Source organism: Xenopus laevis, chromosome 5L (genome assembly GCF_017654675.1).
Source record: "Xenopus laevis strain J_2021 chromosome 5L, Xenopus_laevis_v10.1, whole genome shotgun sequence".
Taxonomy (NCBI): Eukaryota; Metazoa; Chordata; class Amphibia; order Anura; family Pipidae; genus Xenopus; species Xenopus laevis.
Window position 1 is genome coordinate 158,934,793 of NC_054379.1, and position 15,670 is coordinate 158,950,462.

Genomic DNA, 15,670 nt, shown 5'->3' on the forward strand with positions numbered 1-15,670 from the left:
CGATAGTCCCCTTTAAAAAAAAGAAAACCGTATTTCAAGTATTTTTTTTTTTTGCACCAGTGCTGCAAGCAGAAAAAGATTTCTCACAAAGACTTACACTACATGTTATTATTTTCTTCAGTTCCTAAAATCATGGAAAGCTTGTGCCATTCAAAAGCAACACCCACTAACAAGCAGTGATTAGGCTTCACAGCTTGAGGCTTTCATTCTTCATAAAAAAACAGCGATAACTCCAACAGGTTGATCAGTTATATCTGATTAGCAACCATGTATGCTTAGTCACAACCGGAGATCTCAGTGATTGGCAGGTTTGTTGCATACATATGGACAGCGTGGCAAGATGTGCCTCAGGAAGGAAACAGACACCAGATTAAATCAAAACCAGGACCATAAATAATTATTTAGAGATGGTGACACAGAGTAGAAAGTCGTAGCAACATTCCTGTGCACACGTGGGTCAAAATTCTTCCATAACCCATCGCTCTTTTCTTCACAACCAACGAGATTTAAACGTATTCCAATCTGGTAGTAAGAAATCTCTACGTCTAACCAATCAGAGGATCGTCATCATCCTGGAACTGAAGCCGCGAAAACGGCCGTGCTGATGGCATCTTCTTCTTCAGCATGATGATGATGCACGTCAGAGTGGTGAGAACCATGATGGCTCCGATGACTATTCCAATGGCTTCCGAGACTTGAATGCACCACTGGTTGGCCAACAAGCATTTGGTGTTGGACAGTGTTCCATTGTTGGGTTGCCCCGTTATTCCGAGGATGAGGCACATCATGGGATAGACATCCACATTGTTTATGGTGCGCATTTTGTAACTCTTGCGGAATGCTGGACCATGGGCAGCCAGAAAAGGATGCATGCTGTGAAGATCGTTGTCATAGCCATGATCTCCCACTGGAAAATGCAAAGAATATATATTCACTCATCTTTCAGTTTCTTATACAATGATACTGACACTTAAAAAACAAATCTTTGAAATATTAATGCAAAGTTACCTATAAGACATGTTTGTTTTTCGCTGATAGAGCTGCTTTTGTAAGTAACTGCTACTTAAAGTGGACCTGTCACCCAGACATAAAATGCTATATAATAAAAGTCATTTTCAAATTAAACATGAAATCCAGACTCTTTTTTTTTTTTTTTAAAGCGTTATAAACTCATTTAAAAATCTCAGCTGTCAATCAAATATTGTCTGCCCTCCTCTATGCCTTAGTCAATTACTTTCACTTTCCATTCAGCACTTCCTACATGTCACTGCTCTCCCCACATTCCCCCGTTCTCTTCACCATTTAATTGTGTAGCCAGGGCATGGGGATGGACATCAGGTCCCCCATTCTGGTGCACAAAGATTTAGGCTTGCCTTAATAACAGTGTCCACAAAATGGCTCCTGCCTGCTTGCTATAATTATGAATTCCCAGACTGATGGAAACAAGATTTTAATAATTTATATAGTGTAATTAAAGTTAATTTTGCTTGACTAATGTGATAAAATAGGATTTGGAATCTTTTTTTTGGGTGACGGGTCCCCTTTAACCTGACTGTTTTGCCATCCCGACTGTCCCTTCTCAACCTGCCAGAGTTTCTACTGCTAATGGACTGCTGCTGCACAAATATGGCAGCCTCCTCATAGAGGAACATTGGGAATCAGATGGGTAATGTAACAGCATTGGGCAAATACTTTTATGGCAAAATTATAAATAGCAATCAAAGATAATGTAAAGAAAAAAGGTTTCGTTTCTGGTGTCAGGATCTCTTTAAGCTTATAATGAAAAAGGAAGAATACCGCCCCTATAAGCAGCCAAATTGGCTGAAACGGCCCCTAATGACTTACATGTGAATCTCTTACAACCACTTGTTGATTAACAGTTGCCTGGAAACCCAGCAGTCTGATTCAAGAGCCAGACAAACTCTTTTAGTCAATTCACATTCAAATCTATGGAAGTTGCCTTGGATGCTATGGCGCTGCATTTTTTGGATACTTAAAGGGGAACTCCCCAAAAAATAACAATCTTTTTGAAAAGTAAAACATAATTCCAAGCAACTTTGCAATATACATCATTTAAAAACTATGCAGACTTTTCATGATTTTTAATGGTTTTTGACAGTTCCCTAAGCCTAGCCCCCTGCTCTCCTGCTGATCTGTCTGACTACTTTTCTGAGCTGTCTGACTACTGTTACTTTGTATCAACAGCCATCTGTCCTCAGCCTGCATCCTCCAAACCCCACAATTCCCTGCACAAGTGATTTCAATAAGAAACAGAACATGACAGTGCAATGCATTGTGGGTTATGTAGTTCCTGCATGCTGTCTGTAAGCTGTGGAGAAGTTGTTACAATTTGTAATATCAGTGTTTAGTCCCTCCTTCCCTGCCAGGATTTCAAATGATGCAGAAAGAGAAGAACTGTTAAACAGCTGGATTTCAGCATAGAAAATGACAACACAGGTAACTGTCATGGGTATTAGGGGTTTCTGTGTTATGGGGGTCTCTTTATCTAATTTTGGTTTGGAAGCTGGAGTTCCCCTTTAAAGATGCAGCTCTCAAAGTACATGAAAATATCTTGTCCAAATAGCATGTAGATGCGCTGTAACAGGCCCAGACTGGCAATCTGTGGGTTCTGGCAAATGCCAGAGGGGCTACTGTAAAACACCATTGAAAGTTGCTTTTTATTGGGCTGGTGGGGGGCTGTTTGGGCCTCCGTGTACCTGAAATACCAGGGCCTATTTTGACTCCCAGTCCAGACCTGCTCTGTAAGGCTACATATGTATTGTTATTGCTACTGTTTATTACTCATCCTTCTATTCAGACCTTTCCTATTCATATTCCAGTCTCTTATTCAAATCAATGCATATATGGTTGCTAGGGTAACTCGGACCCCAGCAACCAGATTGCTGAAATTGCAAACAGGAGAGCTGCTGAATAAAAAGCTAAATAACTCAAAAACCACAAATAATAAAAAATAAAAACCAATTGCAGTGCAAGTCCAAGTCTCAGAACATCACACTCTACATCATACTAAAAGTTAATTTAAAGGGGAACAATGGCTGCCCCCATGGCTACACAGCAGCTTGTTTATGTAAACTATAGTTTAATTATATTATAGTACTCAAAAACACTTTCATTTGTTGGAGTTACTGTTCCTTTAAGTTTATAGTACAGTCTGAACCATGAAAGCACCATCTGAATGGGTGTATGGGTTACAATTAGTGCACACTTTGCCCATATTAATTAGGGATGCACAGAATCCAGGATTTGGTTTGGGATTCGGCCAGGATTCTGCCTTTTTCAGCAGGATTTGGCCAAATCCTTCTGCCCGGCCGAACCAAATCCAAATCCCAATTTGCATTTGCAAATTATGGGCGGGGAGGGAAAGTGTGTTACCGTTTGTCACAAAACAAGTAAAAAATGTTTTCCCCTTCCCACCCCAAATTAGGATTTGGTTTGGTATTCGGCCTAATCTTTTGCGAAGGATTCGGGGGTTTGGCCGAATCAAAATAGTGGATTCAGTGCATCCCTAATATGAATTCAAGGAGTTGTGTGACCTGTACAGGCACATGATTTGCACTTTCATACAAAAAAAAAACAAAACCTGTGATTGTGGATTTAATTTTAGGACTTGGTGGCTTTGGTGTACAGAGAAAAGAAAATGTATTTACACATAGATATCGATTCGTTCTGTGTAATCATCCATCCCTCGTCTGCAACCAATAGAAGTGGCTGGATGCGGCTGTTGTGTTTGTAGTGCCATCGGTCTGGGATCTCTTCTTTCATGTAGACCTTCATGTGAGGGTGGCAGTTTCTTAGCAGATCATACACATTTTTTGTATCTGAAGACAGCACGAGAAGAGAACAAGGGTTTATTTCAGCAATGTATTTTTGAGCATAATTCAATTTAATTGTCATATTTCCTTTCTGGTGGAGTCAAAGAATCCCCTTCAGCAGCGACGGCACCTTGTGATAGTCACTGCTCTCCTGTTTAGGCAAATTCAATTTTATGATCCACACAGATTTAAAGTAACATTGTTTTGGCAAAAATGGATGTACTTTACTTCTAAAAAAAAAACCCATATCCAGCCTGATATCCATAGTACAACTTCGTTTTGTACAAAATTATTGCTACGTGTATGGCCAACTTAAAGGAACAGTAGCATCAAAAAATAAGTGTTTTAAAGTAATAAAAATATAATGCAGTGTTGCCCTGCACTGGTAAAACTGATGTGTTTGCTTCAGAAACACTAATATTGTTTATATAAATAAGCTGTTGTATAGCAATGGGGCAGCCATTCAAATGAGAAAAGGCTCAGGTTACACAGCAGATAAGCTCTGTAGAACATAATGGTGTTATCTGTTATCCACTATTTATCCTGTGCCATAGCCTTTTTTCAATTTCCGCCATTGCTACACAGCAGCTTTATAGGAACTATAGTAGTGTTTCTGAAGCAAACACATCAGTTTTACCAGTGCAGAGCAACACTACATGATATTTTCATTACTTTAAAGGAGAAGGAAAGGTTAAAACTAAGTAAGCCTTATCAGAAAGGTCCATCTAAATATACCAGTAAACCCCAAAAGTAGTGCTGCTCTGAGTCCCCTGTCAAAAAAAACACCACATTTCTTTCCTTCTATTGTGTACTCATGGGCTTCTGTATCAGACTTCCTGCCTTCAGTTTAAACCTCATTGCCCTGGGCAAGAGCATGCTCAGTTTGCTCCTCTTCCCCCGCCCCCCTCCCTTCTCTACTGTAATCTGAGCCCAGAGCAGGGAAAGGCTCAGGCAGGAAGTGATGTCACACCATGTTAATGCTGCAGCTCCTATCCTAAACAAACAGAGAGTTTCTAGAGCTTTTTACACAGGTATGGTAAAACATTCTACAGAATAAATATAGCATTCTAGCTTGCACTATTGCAGCTAATCTATTGGCAATAAAATGCCTCCGTAGCTTTCCTTCTCCTTTAAACCACTCATGTTTTGGTGTTACTGTTCCTTTAAGGATCATAGCATATGTGTGACACATGATAGGAAGAATCATTCTTTATGTCAAACACTTGCTTTTTATCTTCACTGCAACCTGTAAGGATAATGGCACACAAGAGGGCATTTTTATAAATAGGGTGGTTCACCTTTAATATAGAATGGTCAATTCTAAGCAGTTTTGAACGGGACTTCGTTATGGGTTTTTTTTTTTTAATTATTTGCCTTTTTCTTGCTTTCAGATGTAGGGGGGGAGTCACTGGCCCCATCTAAAAGCCAATGCTCTGTAAGGTTACAAATGTATTGTTAGTGCTACATTTCATTACTTATGTTTATATTTAGGCCCACACTCCTATTCTCTTTTCATTCTTTTATTCAAATCAGTGCATAGTTGCTAGGGTAATTTGGACCCTAGCAACCAGATGGCTGAAAATGCAAACTGGAGAGCTGCTGAATAAAAAGTTAAATTACTCAAAAACCACAAACAATAAAAAACGATTGCAAATTGTCTCAGAATATCACTCTCTCCATCATACTGAAAGTTAATTTAAAGGGAAACAACCCCTGTAACATTGAAGGCAGGGTCGGACTGAATCCCTGTGCATGCTGCCGACACTCCTCCACCCGTTTACAGCCGGCCGCCCGCAGTAGTTATGGAGCACAAAAGAGGGATTGATGGACACTCTTCAGATTGAAGCTCTGGTGGGCCCATGTGACCCCAGTATGACGCTGATTCAACACAAACAGCACCAGTAATGTTGCCCATAGCAGATCTCTGCTTTTGTTTCCATTAACTTGGTGACTGTTCAGATCTAATTACTGATTGATTGGTTGGTTGGTTGCTATGGTGACGTTTGTTCCAATATTAATAAATATGCCCAAGGTGTTTTGACCACAGCTATCCTCCAGTGATTAAAATGCAGACCGTGGAAATAAAACACTCACTCGAGGTCAATTATAAAGTACAGGTATGGGACCTGTTACCCAGAATGCTTGGGACCTGGGGTTATCCGGACAATGGATCTTTCTATAATTTGGATCTTCATACCGTAAATGTTTTTTTTAGTATGACAGAGATATTCTGAGACAATTTGCAATTGTTTTTTATTATTTACATTTTTTGAGTTTTTTAGCTTTTTATTCACTGGTTCTCTAGTTTGCATTTTCAGCAGTCTGGTTGCTAGGGCCAAAATTACCCTAGCAATAATGCATGGGAATATCAATAAAAGAGGGCATGAATAGAAAGGTGAGTAATAAAAAGCAGCAATAACTATAAATGTGTAGCCTTACAGAGCATTTGTTTTTAGAAGGGGTCAGTGACCCCCATTTAAAAGCTGGAAAGAGTCAGAAGAAGAAGTTGAATAATTCAAAAACTATAAGAAAAAATTAAGAATCCTGCTGAAAAAGGCCGAATCCTGAAGCAAATCCTGGATTCGGCGCATCCCTACTAGAAAATCATGTAAACATTAAATAAACCCAATAGGCTGGTTTTGCTTCCAATAAGGATTAATTATATCTTAGTTGTGATCCAGTACAAGCTGCTGTTTTATTATTACACAGAAAAAGGAAATCATTTTTAAAACTTTGGATCATTTGATCATAATGGAGTCTATTGGAGAAAGCTTTTCCGTAATTCGAGCTTTCTGGATAATGGGTTTCTGGATAACGGATCCCATACCTGTATTACAAACGGTGACATGCAAAAAGAAATGTTTTGACCACCCCTGTTCTCCAATGGCAATGTCTGTACGCACCTGAAATTGGAAGGATTGAGGCCACAGGATTGTCATCCACCAGAGTATAGTTTCCAGGGCCAATACAGTCGTTCAGCTTTATAATCCTGTCCTTTGAGCATTGGGCCATTCCATGGTCGCTAGTAATGATCACATTGACTGTATCCCAAAGATTTGCCTTTTTCAGCTCTGACATCAAGTAGCCAACGTTCTTGTCTACTTCTTTCAGCACTCCGGACATATTCCCATAGTCGTCTGGCCCATAACGGTGTCCGCTTGCGTCAGGCTCCTCCCAGTAAATAGCTGCGAAGTTGATGGAATCGTTGGGCCTTGTAAGCCACGTGGTGATGTGATTTACTCTTTGAGCAAAGGAAACCGTGTGATTATAATAAAGGAAGTCAGAAGGGGTTGTATTGTGAATGCTCACGTCACTTCCAGGCCACATCGCACATCCGCTTCTATGGCCTTGCTTTTGATTGGTCAGCCAGATGGGAGTGGCTTCGTCCCACCATTTGGAATGGGAGTCGTTCATGTGGAATACCTGCTTAGTGTCGGCATCATACATGCGATTAGCCACAATGCCATGGCTTTCAGCATAAAGGCCGGTGACTAAGGAGTAATGGTTGGGAAAAGTCTTGGTTATGAAGACATTTTTGACTTCTTCAACTTCAACCCCTTCCTTCATAAACTCCTGGAGATTAGGCATCGGGAATCTCGTTAGATAATCGGCCCGGAATCCGTCGAAGGATAAGAGAATTAACTTGGGAGTGGAACTGTTAGTAGGATCTTCTCCTTTACAGATTGTTATACAGTATAAAACAGCCACAATGAAAACCCTTCCAAACATCTTGATATGTGAGGATGCCTTTTAGTTACCTGGAAATTAAAAAAATATAGATATATTTAAAAAAATATTCACGTTGGATCCTGAGTAATACCTCCTCCAGCGTCAGCAATCATTTTTTTTTTTAAGCTTTGCCTTTAAATCAACAATGGTGGATATATTGAGTATATATGGTTCCCAATGAACACTTAGGGGGTTATTTATAAAAGGTATAATGTTAGAGTTTTTCTATACACCGAATAAACTCAAATTAACTCACAACTCGAATGGTATCTTATTTAAAGGGGTAGTTCACCCTAAAAGTAAAAAATAAATAATGAAAAGTAATGTAAAAAAGTCTTTATTTCTGGGGAACAATCTAAAAACAACTAAATTGAAAAAAGTGTTTGGAAGGTGAACAACCCCTTTAAAGAAGAATTCAACCCTTTAAGAAAAAAACCTGTACCCCCCCCACCCCACGGAGACCCCCCTCACTCCTTCCCCCAGCCTAACTGTTCCCGGGGGAAATGCCCCATACTGAATGCGCAGTAGAGTGATAAGTCGAAGTTTAATGAAAATTCCGGCTATTTCACTCTACTGCGAATGCGTCTGACCAGGAAATTTAAGTTTTAAAAAAGAAGCAGGAAGATGATTGCTCCGTGGTGCTCGCTAGAAGAACCCCGGGCTGGTGCAATTTTATGCTGATAGGAGCACCGGCCTGGGGTGTCAGGTAAGAAAAAGCAGTCACTTGGGGGTGCCTAACTTTTGGCACCCCAAGTGTAAAATGGTATCCCTTCTCCTTTTAGAAAATACTCTAATGGCAAAAAACTTGATTCTGCGAGTTCAAGTTGCGGAACCTGAAAACTCGAATTCATCGAGTTTTCAGCAGGAAACCTCGGACATCATGAAGGCTATTAACTAGGGATGCACCAAATCCACTATTTTGGATACGGCCGAACCCCCGAACCCTTAAAAGAAAAAGTAATGCTATTTCCCCCCTCACCCCTAATTTGCATATGCAAATTAGGATTCAGTTTGGCCGGGCAGAAGAATTCACCGAATCCGAATACAAATTAGTGCGGGTTTAATATATTCGATTTTTTATATTAAAGAAAACCCCAATCGAATTTCGAGTTTATTTGAACTAAATAGGGTTTAAAAAAACTTGCATGAATTCGAAATTCGACCTTTAATAAATGTGCTTCTTAGTGTTAAAATAATACTTGGATTATTCAGGACAGTTATTTTAACCAGGTCGATTGAATCATTCAAGACATTTAGCTGCGGTGTTCGCCTCTATCTCCCAAACCGCTTCCCAGAGAAAGTAATGGGAATCTCTCTGCCTGTGACAGGCACTGGATTGAGTCACTGCACTCCATATACACAATATGTATACACAAGAATGCAGAAACACTGGTGTCTGCATGATTGGAACATGCTAATCCAAATGCCATGCGTTTAATTGGCCTAAAGCAGCAGTTAGTATTGCTGCATATTCATGTTTTCACATGACGATCATACAAAAATATGCTTGTGCTTTGGCTGAAAAAGGCCGAATCCCGAACCAAATGCTGGATCCGGTGCATCCCTACCAGGACCGCCATCAGAAATCGCAGGGCCCCATATGACAAAATTTCCTGAGCCCCCTGGGCTGCGCCCACCGCAAGCCCCACCGACAGGTCTGCCCTCCCCAACCCACAGGTCCGCCCTCCATCACACAGTAAAAAAACAAAAAAAAAATATTGGTGGCTTGGGTTCCCACATGTTAATAAAAAGATATTGGTGGTCAGGGCCCCCCATAAAAAAAATTTGTCGCCAGCCCCCCCCCCCCCGATTAAAAAATATTGGTGGCTAGGACCCCACAAAATTGGTGGCCACCCCCCCCCCATTATAAGAAAATTGGTGGCCAGGGCCCCTTAAACGTCCATGCCTTCCCGAAGTCAACAGCTCTCAGAAAGATGGGGGCCCGGCTAATCAAGTAAGTGTGGCGTGGCCGGGCCCCCCTTACCCTCGGGGCCCCCTACTACTCTCCCCCCCTGATGGCTGCCCTGATCCCTACTATTAACATCTTCAAATGGTTCAAGAGACCTCGGACATCGACTCCTACATGACCTCGGCAGGTTTTCGGATTCGAGACATTTCCAGGATCGGGTTATATAATAAATCTCTACAAATTCAACTTTTTTTTTACCCAAACAGGTGAGTTTTGACCAAAAAAAGCATGGAAAATACAACTCGAACCTTAATAAATCTGCCCCTTAAACCTCAAAAAAAATCATTCCATACTTGAAAAGTTCACTTGTGCCTAAAAAGCTCTTATGGCTGCATGAAGAATTGCGTTTGCATTGATAAATATAAACAAGGAGAGGCATTCCAATGGGTGAATGTATAAATAGCAGCACCCTAGACAGGCATTCTTGCAAAACTAGTTTGGCTAAAGCACAAGCATATTTTTGTATGATCGTCATGTGAAAACATAAATATGAGCAATACTAACTGCTGCTTTAGGCCAATTAAACGCATGGCATTTGGATTAGCATGTTCCAATCATGCAGACACCAGTGTTCACTTATTAGCGCTTCCCATATTTGCTTCAGCATTATTGTGGGGTCCCTATATATGGAGTGCATTGACTCAATCCAGTGCCTGTCTAGGGTTGCCACCTTTTCTGGAAATAAATACCGGCCTTCCTATATATTTATCTTTTTTCCCTATTAATTACATTGGGATCAACTGTCATTTTTACCACCCAGTGCAGTAATATACCTGCCAGGTGGCAACCCTATGTCTGTCACAGGCAGAGAGATTCCCATTACTTTCTCTAGGAAGCGGTTAGAGAGATGGAGGCGAACACCGCAGCTAAATGTCTTGAATGATTCAATCGGACTGATTAAAATAACTGTCCTGGATAACCCAAGTATTATCTTAACACTAAGAAGCACATTTATTAAAGGGGTTGTTCACCTTTGAGATAACTTTTAGTATGATTTAGAGAGTGATATTCTGAGACAATTTGCAATGGGTTTTCATTTTTAATTATTTGTGGTTTTTGAGTTATTTAGCTTTTTATTCAGCAGCTCTTCAGTTTGCATTTTAAGCAATCTGGTAATTAGGAAATGAATTCCCCTAGCAACCATGCATTCATTTAAAAAAGAGACTGGAATATGAATAGGAGAGGCCTGAATAGAAGGATCAGTAATAACAATACATTTGTAGCCTTACTGAGTATTTGTTTTTTTAGAAGGGGACAGTGACCCCCATTTGAAAGCTGCAAAGAATTAGAAGAAAAAGACAAATAACTATAAAACTATATAAAAAAAATAATAATGAAAACCAATTGAAAAGTTGCGTAGAATTGGCCATTCTATAACATAATAAAAGTTACCTTAAAGGTGAACCGCCCCTTTAAAGGTCGAATTTCGAAGCAATGCAAGTTTTTTTAAACCCTATTTAGTTTGAATATACTCTAAATTCGATTGGGGTTTTTTTTAATGTAAAAATTCTAATATCTTAAACTCGCACTAATTTCACCGACTCGAAAACTCGAATTGAATTCGACCAAACTTGATTCGATTTTTTTCTCAGAAAAAAAAAAAAAACTCGAATGTCAGGACGGCTACTAAAATGTCTAAATTGACTTATTGACTTATACATGAACTCGGCAGGTTTTAGGTGGCGAAAAGTTGCATTTGAGTTCTTAAAATCTTTAAATCTCAAAATTTGAATTCGAATTAAAACTTGAATCGAGTTTCCATAATTCACAATTTGAATTTGAGGGTTTTGACCAGGGATGCACCGAATCCACTATTTTGGATTCGGCCGAAACCCCTGAAAATATTTTTTTCTTCCTTGTTTTGTGACAAAAAGTCACACGATTTCCCTCCTGCCCCTAATCTGCATATGCAAATTAGGATTCAGTTCGGCCAGGCAGAAGGATTCGGCCGAATCCGAATCTTGCTGAAAAGGTTGAATCCTGGATTCGGTGCATCCCTAGTTTTGACCAAAAAAAATAAATTTGAGAATTTGAATTTTCAATTTGACCCTTAATAAATCTGCCCCTAAATAATGAATAAGGGAGTCAAAAATAAATCTAACGGCCTCACTCAGGGCTGTATTCACCAAATAGGCCTCAAGAGCCCATGCCTAAGGCTTTAGAGGGGGGCAGCCCTTGGGAGTCTATTTGTAAAATATATTGGGGGGGGGTGAGAGTAAGAAGGACAATCAAAATTGAAAATATGATATAATGTGTTGTATGATATAATGAAAGTACAAGTATGACACTACTAGTGAAGTGCTAACAAAGGTAGGTGCTTTTCTGTATTTCCCTATTGTATAATTGTGCAACATGACCCAGCGCTAGTGTTTGTTTTTATTTAATATTTAACTGAACAACTATTGTCTCTAACTTCCGTGAGTATAACCTTGCATTGTATCTACAGAGAGCATGTACCCAGGCCGTTGATATAAAGCTGCTAGCGCTATTATATTCAGTTTGGCGTACAAGGGACAGGGCAGGGTTTGTACAGACAGGAGGCAGATCAGGGGTTAAAAAGAATCCCACAGTAACCCTACACTACAGCTGCTGTTAGATTGAAAGCTCTGCAGGGCAGGGAGCGCATACCTCATTTATAGCAATATTTGTCCTCCTTGTTTACACTTTTACTGTACATATTTACAGTGCAGGGTATACCATACATACAAACAACATATTCAGATGCCTGCAGGGAGTTGGTGGGAGTTGCAGTAGAACTACAGGTTGGACGTGCCTGTTGATGTATTTAAAGAAGATAAAAAATCTTCCTTTACACATTATATGAATTGCCCTTTTGCTTTATTCTCCCTCCCCCCAAAACTGCAGATTCTGGGTAAATGTCCCTCTGGTGCTGGGGATTCTGAGTAAATGCCCCTCTGGTGCTGGGGATTCTGGGTAAATGCCCCTCTGGTGCTGGGGATTCTGGGTAAATGCCCCTCTGGTGCTGGGGATTCTGAGTAAATGCCCCTCTGGTGCTGGGGATTCTGGGTAAATGCCCCTCTGGTGCTGGGGGTTCTGGGTAAATGTCCCTCTGGTGCTGGGGATTCTGAGTAAATGCCCCTCTGGTGCTGGGGGTTCTGGGTAAATGTCCCTCTGGTGCTGGGGATTCTGGGTAAATGCCCCTCTGGTGCTGGGGATTCTGGGTAAATGCCCCTCTGGTGCTGGGGATTCTGGGTGAATGTCCCTCTGGTGCTGGGGATTGTGGGTAAAAGCCCCTCTGGTGCTGGGGATTCTGGGTAAATGCCCCTCTGGTGCTGGGGGTTCTGGGTAAATGCCCCTCTGGTGCTGGGGATTGTGGGTAAAAGCATGAGGGGGATTGTGGGTCAGATACTGAGGATACAGGACCCCACTAGACGAGCCTTGACCCCAGGAAAGTGACCGGTCAGGCTGCCGCTTCCTGGTACCAATTGGAGTCAGTGACGCAGTAAATGTGACAGGACAGCGACCCTCCCACTCACCTGAGAAATGTCACACACGCAGCTCCTATTTCCTTCCAGTTCGTTACTGAGTGACCATGGCCGGAGATTGAAGGGCTCGTGAAGGGACGGGCCAGCGAGTTCCAGTTGTGCCGGGCTGTGTCTGTGACGGGGAAAATACACCGACAACTTGGAGGTTACAAGACGCCGCACTGATATTTCCTCACTTGTCTGTCAGCCTCTAGCGTCACTGGGCGGGAACCCGTGCGAGAAGAGGCGTGTCCAAGCCTGTATGGTGGCACGTGATTGGCTGTAGGCTAATGTTGGAGTACAAGAGGCTGATAGGAGGGCAGTTCCCGCACATTAGTTTTAGTAGTTTGGACTGTGTACTTTGTATCGATGCTGGTCCCGTCCTATTGTCTGCTGAACCCTGAGCCATCTCCCCTGACACTGAAAGAAACTAACAGCGAGAAAAGTTTTCAGTCAGTCAAGTGTCAATCAAGCTAAAGGCACCGCCCCAATCGTCTAAGCAGCGAAAGCTCCTCCTACTGAGCCTGCGAATGGCTCCTTCCAGTCTTAGTTGTTTTTCCGCAGATCTTAATCGTTTTTAGGAGGAGAATTATGTGGCAGCAAAGTGGACGTGTTCCATAGGTCGTTTTTTGACCTTCTCTATAACCTATGGCATCTTGTTGTAACTGGCAGAGTGACTTTAACTTATTTAGCTACACTCTCCCACATACAAACCAATCTTTTGTTTTTATTGAAGCTTGAGCTCTGAGTTAAATAAAATAAACACCCTGTGCATAAAGTGAAAAACAAGAAGTGCAAAAGGTGCAGCAAAAAAGCCTAAAATCCCCAAGCCCCAGGCCAAAAGGCCATGAACGACAAAGGTCTATGGCTCTCCCTTCACTGAAAGGCTCAGGGAAACGTCTTAAAAATCCCCTATGCTACATAGACCCCCTCTCTCCTCCCCCCCAGCCTAAATGCCCCTAACGTTTTATTTACCCCTCGGTGCAGATTCTGGCATCAGAGTTCACGGGAGCCATCTTCAGCCGCTTTGGAAATCTACGTAATGAGACTAGGGTTGCCACCTGGCCGGTATTTTACCAGCCTAGCCAGTAAAACACCTGCTAAGGCCAGGCAATGTAGTTGCCCACAATTCGCTCAAAACTTACCTTTTTTTTCAGGCTTCTGGCCATCGCACATGTTGCTCCGCCCATTTTGCATCACGGACTGCCCCCTTTTGTTCCAGCCCCCCACCAGCCGGTTACATTTTTTAAAAAAGGTGGCAACCCTAAATGAGACCCGCGCTTCGGCAATTTTCGTGAGTTTGTGGCACATGCGCAATTGTTGCGAAAATTGCTCCAACTGCACATGCGCCGCCATGCCGGTCTTATTCTGGAGATTTCCAAAGAGAAGAAGATGGCGACTGTGAACTCCGATATGTAAATATATAGTGAATAAAGTACCCCCTGTTGTAAAATATAAGGATATTATAAGTTACCGAGGAGTTTCATGACCATATAAAAACACGAGGCCGAAGGCCGAGTGTTTTTATACAGGTCATGGAACTCCGAGGTAACTTCTAATATCCTCATATTTTACAACTGGGGGTACTTTATTTATTATAATACACAAATTTGAGTGAGTCATGTGACAGAAATTACATCATTACTCACCATTTATAACTGATGACATCACTACTCACCGTTTATAAGGATATAATTTACAAGATATTCATGGCTTTTGTGTATTATAACTAGATACATGGGCTTTTACCCAGCAACTAGGGAAAAGGAGGAAGGGTAGGGATTTAAAGCCACAGGAGCATATTAAACCTATGGGTCCCTACAAAAAACATATACTGACACTACTTTATAGCCAGTGCCCACCTGGGCTCCCTCTACCTCCTGAACATTGGTGTAATGATGGAATCAAACCCCACCAGACGGGGCCCAGATTGTGGGGCCAGCAGCGAGGGAGGGGTGAGCAGCTCGGGGCACTAGGGGTCCCTCTAAATTTTCCTTTGCGGGGGACTTGGTGCACGCTTGTTACACTGCAACTCCTGAGCCCCCAGTATTTGGGAGACAATTGAGGGTCCAGGGCTGCTCTTGCTGCTATCACTGTAGCCTTTTAATTGTCGCTGCTAATTAGTGTTCATTACAATTCCTTGTTTATTAAAGGCCAAATACTATACACTATGACTATAGCAGTCACATACACAGAGGAGACTGGGAGTTGTCCATCTTATCATTATTTCACTCATTAAATCCAATGACTGAGGCATTCCATGTAACTCATTAATAAGTGTCAGGCAACGTGCCGTTGGACTGGTTTTGCCACTTGGGACAATCACCTTCTGCATCACGTTCTGGACTCTGTACTAGTGTATTATGTATATTGAAGGTTGCTATGGCTGTAAGTCAGGAGGTTGTACATTTCTCAATGTGCCCGTAGTTTTGCACCCTATGCTCTTCTCATATTCTCTAAAGACTATACAGTTTATACCTCAGTCTGGAAACAGTAGCCCCCATATGTAATAAACAGGTTACCAGAAATGCTATCTGTTCATTGGTTGTTGTGGAAGATTAGACATGTAGCAAAGCCTCTATATTGGCGCATTTACCAATTAGCAAGGGGAATGGGCATAAGTCAACCAGATATACCAGTTTTGACCAAAAAGG

General features: G+C 41.5%; 1 protein-coding gene across 1 annotated transcript; it reads right to left on the reverse strand.

Annotated features, from left to right (window-relative positions):
• Positions 1–41: 41 nt before the first annotated feature.
• Positions 42–13,188, reverse strand: enpp4.L (ectonucleotide pyrophosphatase/phosphodiesterase 4 L homeolog). Its single transcript, NM_001093928.1, is given in 4 exon segments — positions 42–907; positions 3,669–3,839; positions 6,737–7,591; positions 13,029–13,188. Coding segments are annotated over 3 exon segments (1,359 nt in total). The 5' UTR covers positions 7,563–7,591; positions 13,029–13,188; the 3' UTR covers positions 42–545.
• Between the last annotated feature and the right edge of the window lie 2,482 nt (positions 13,189–15,670).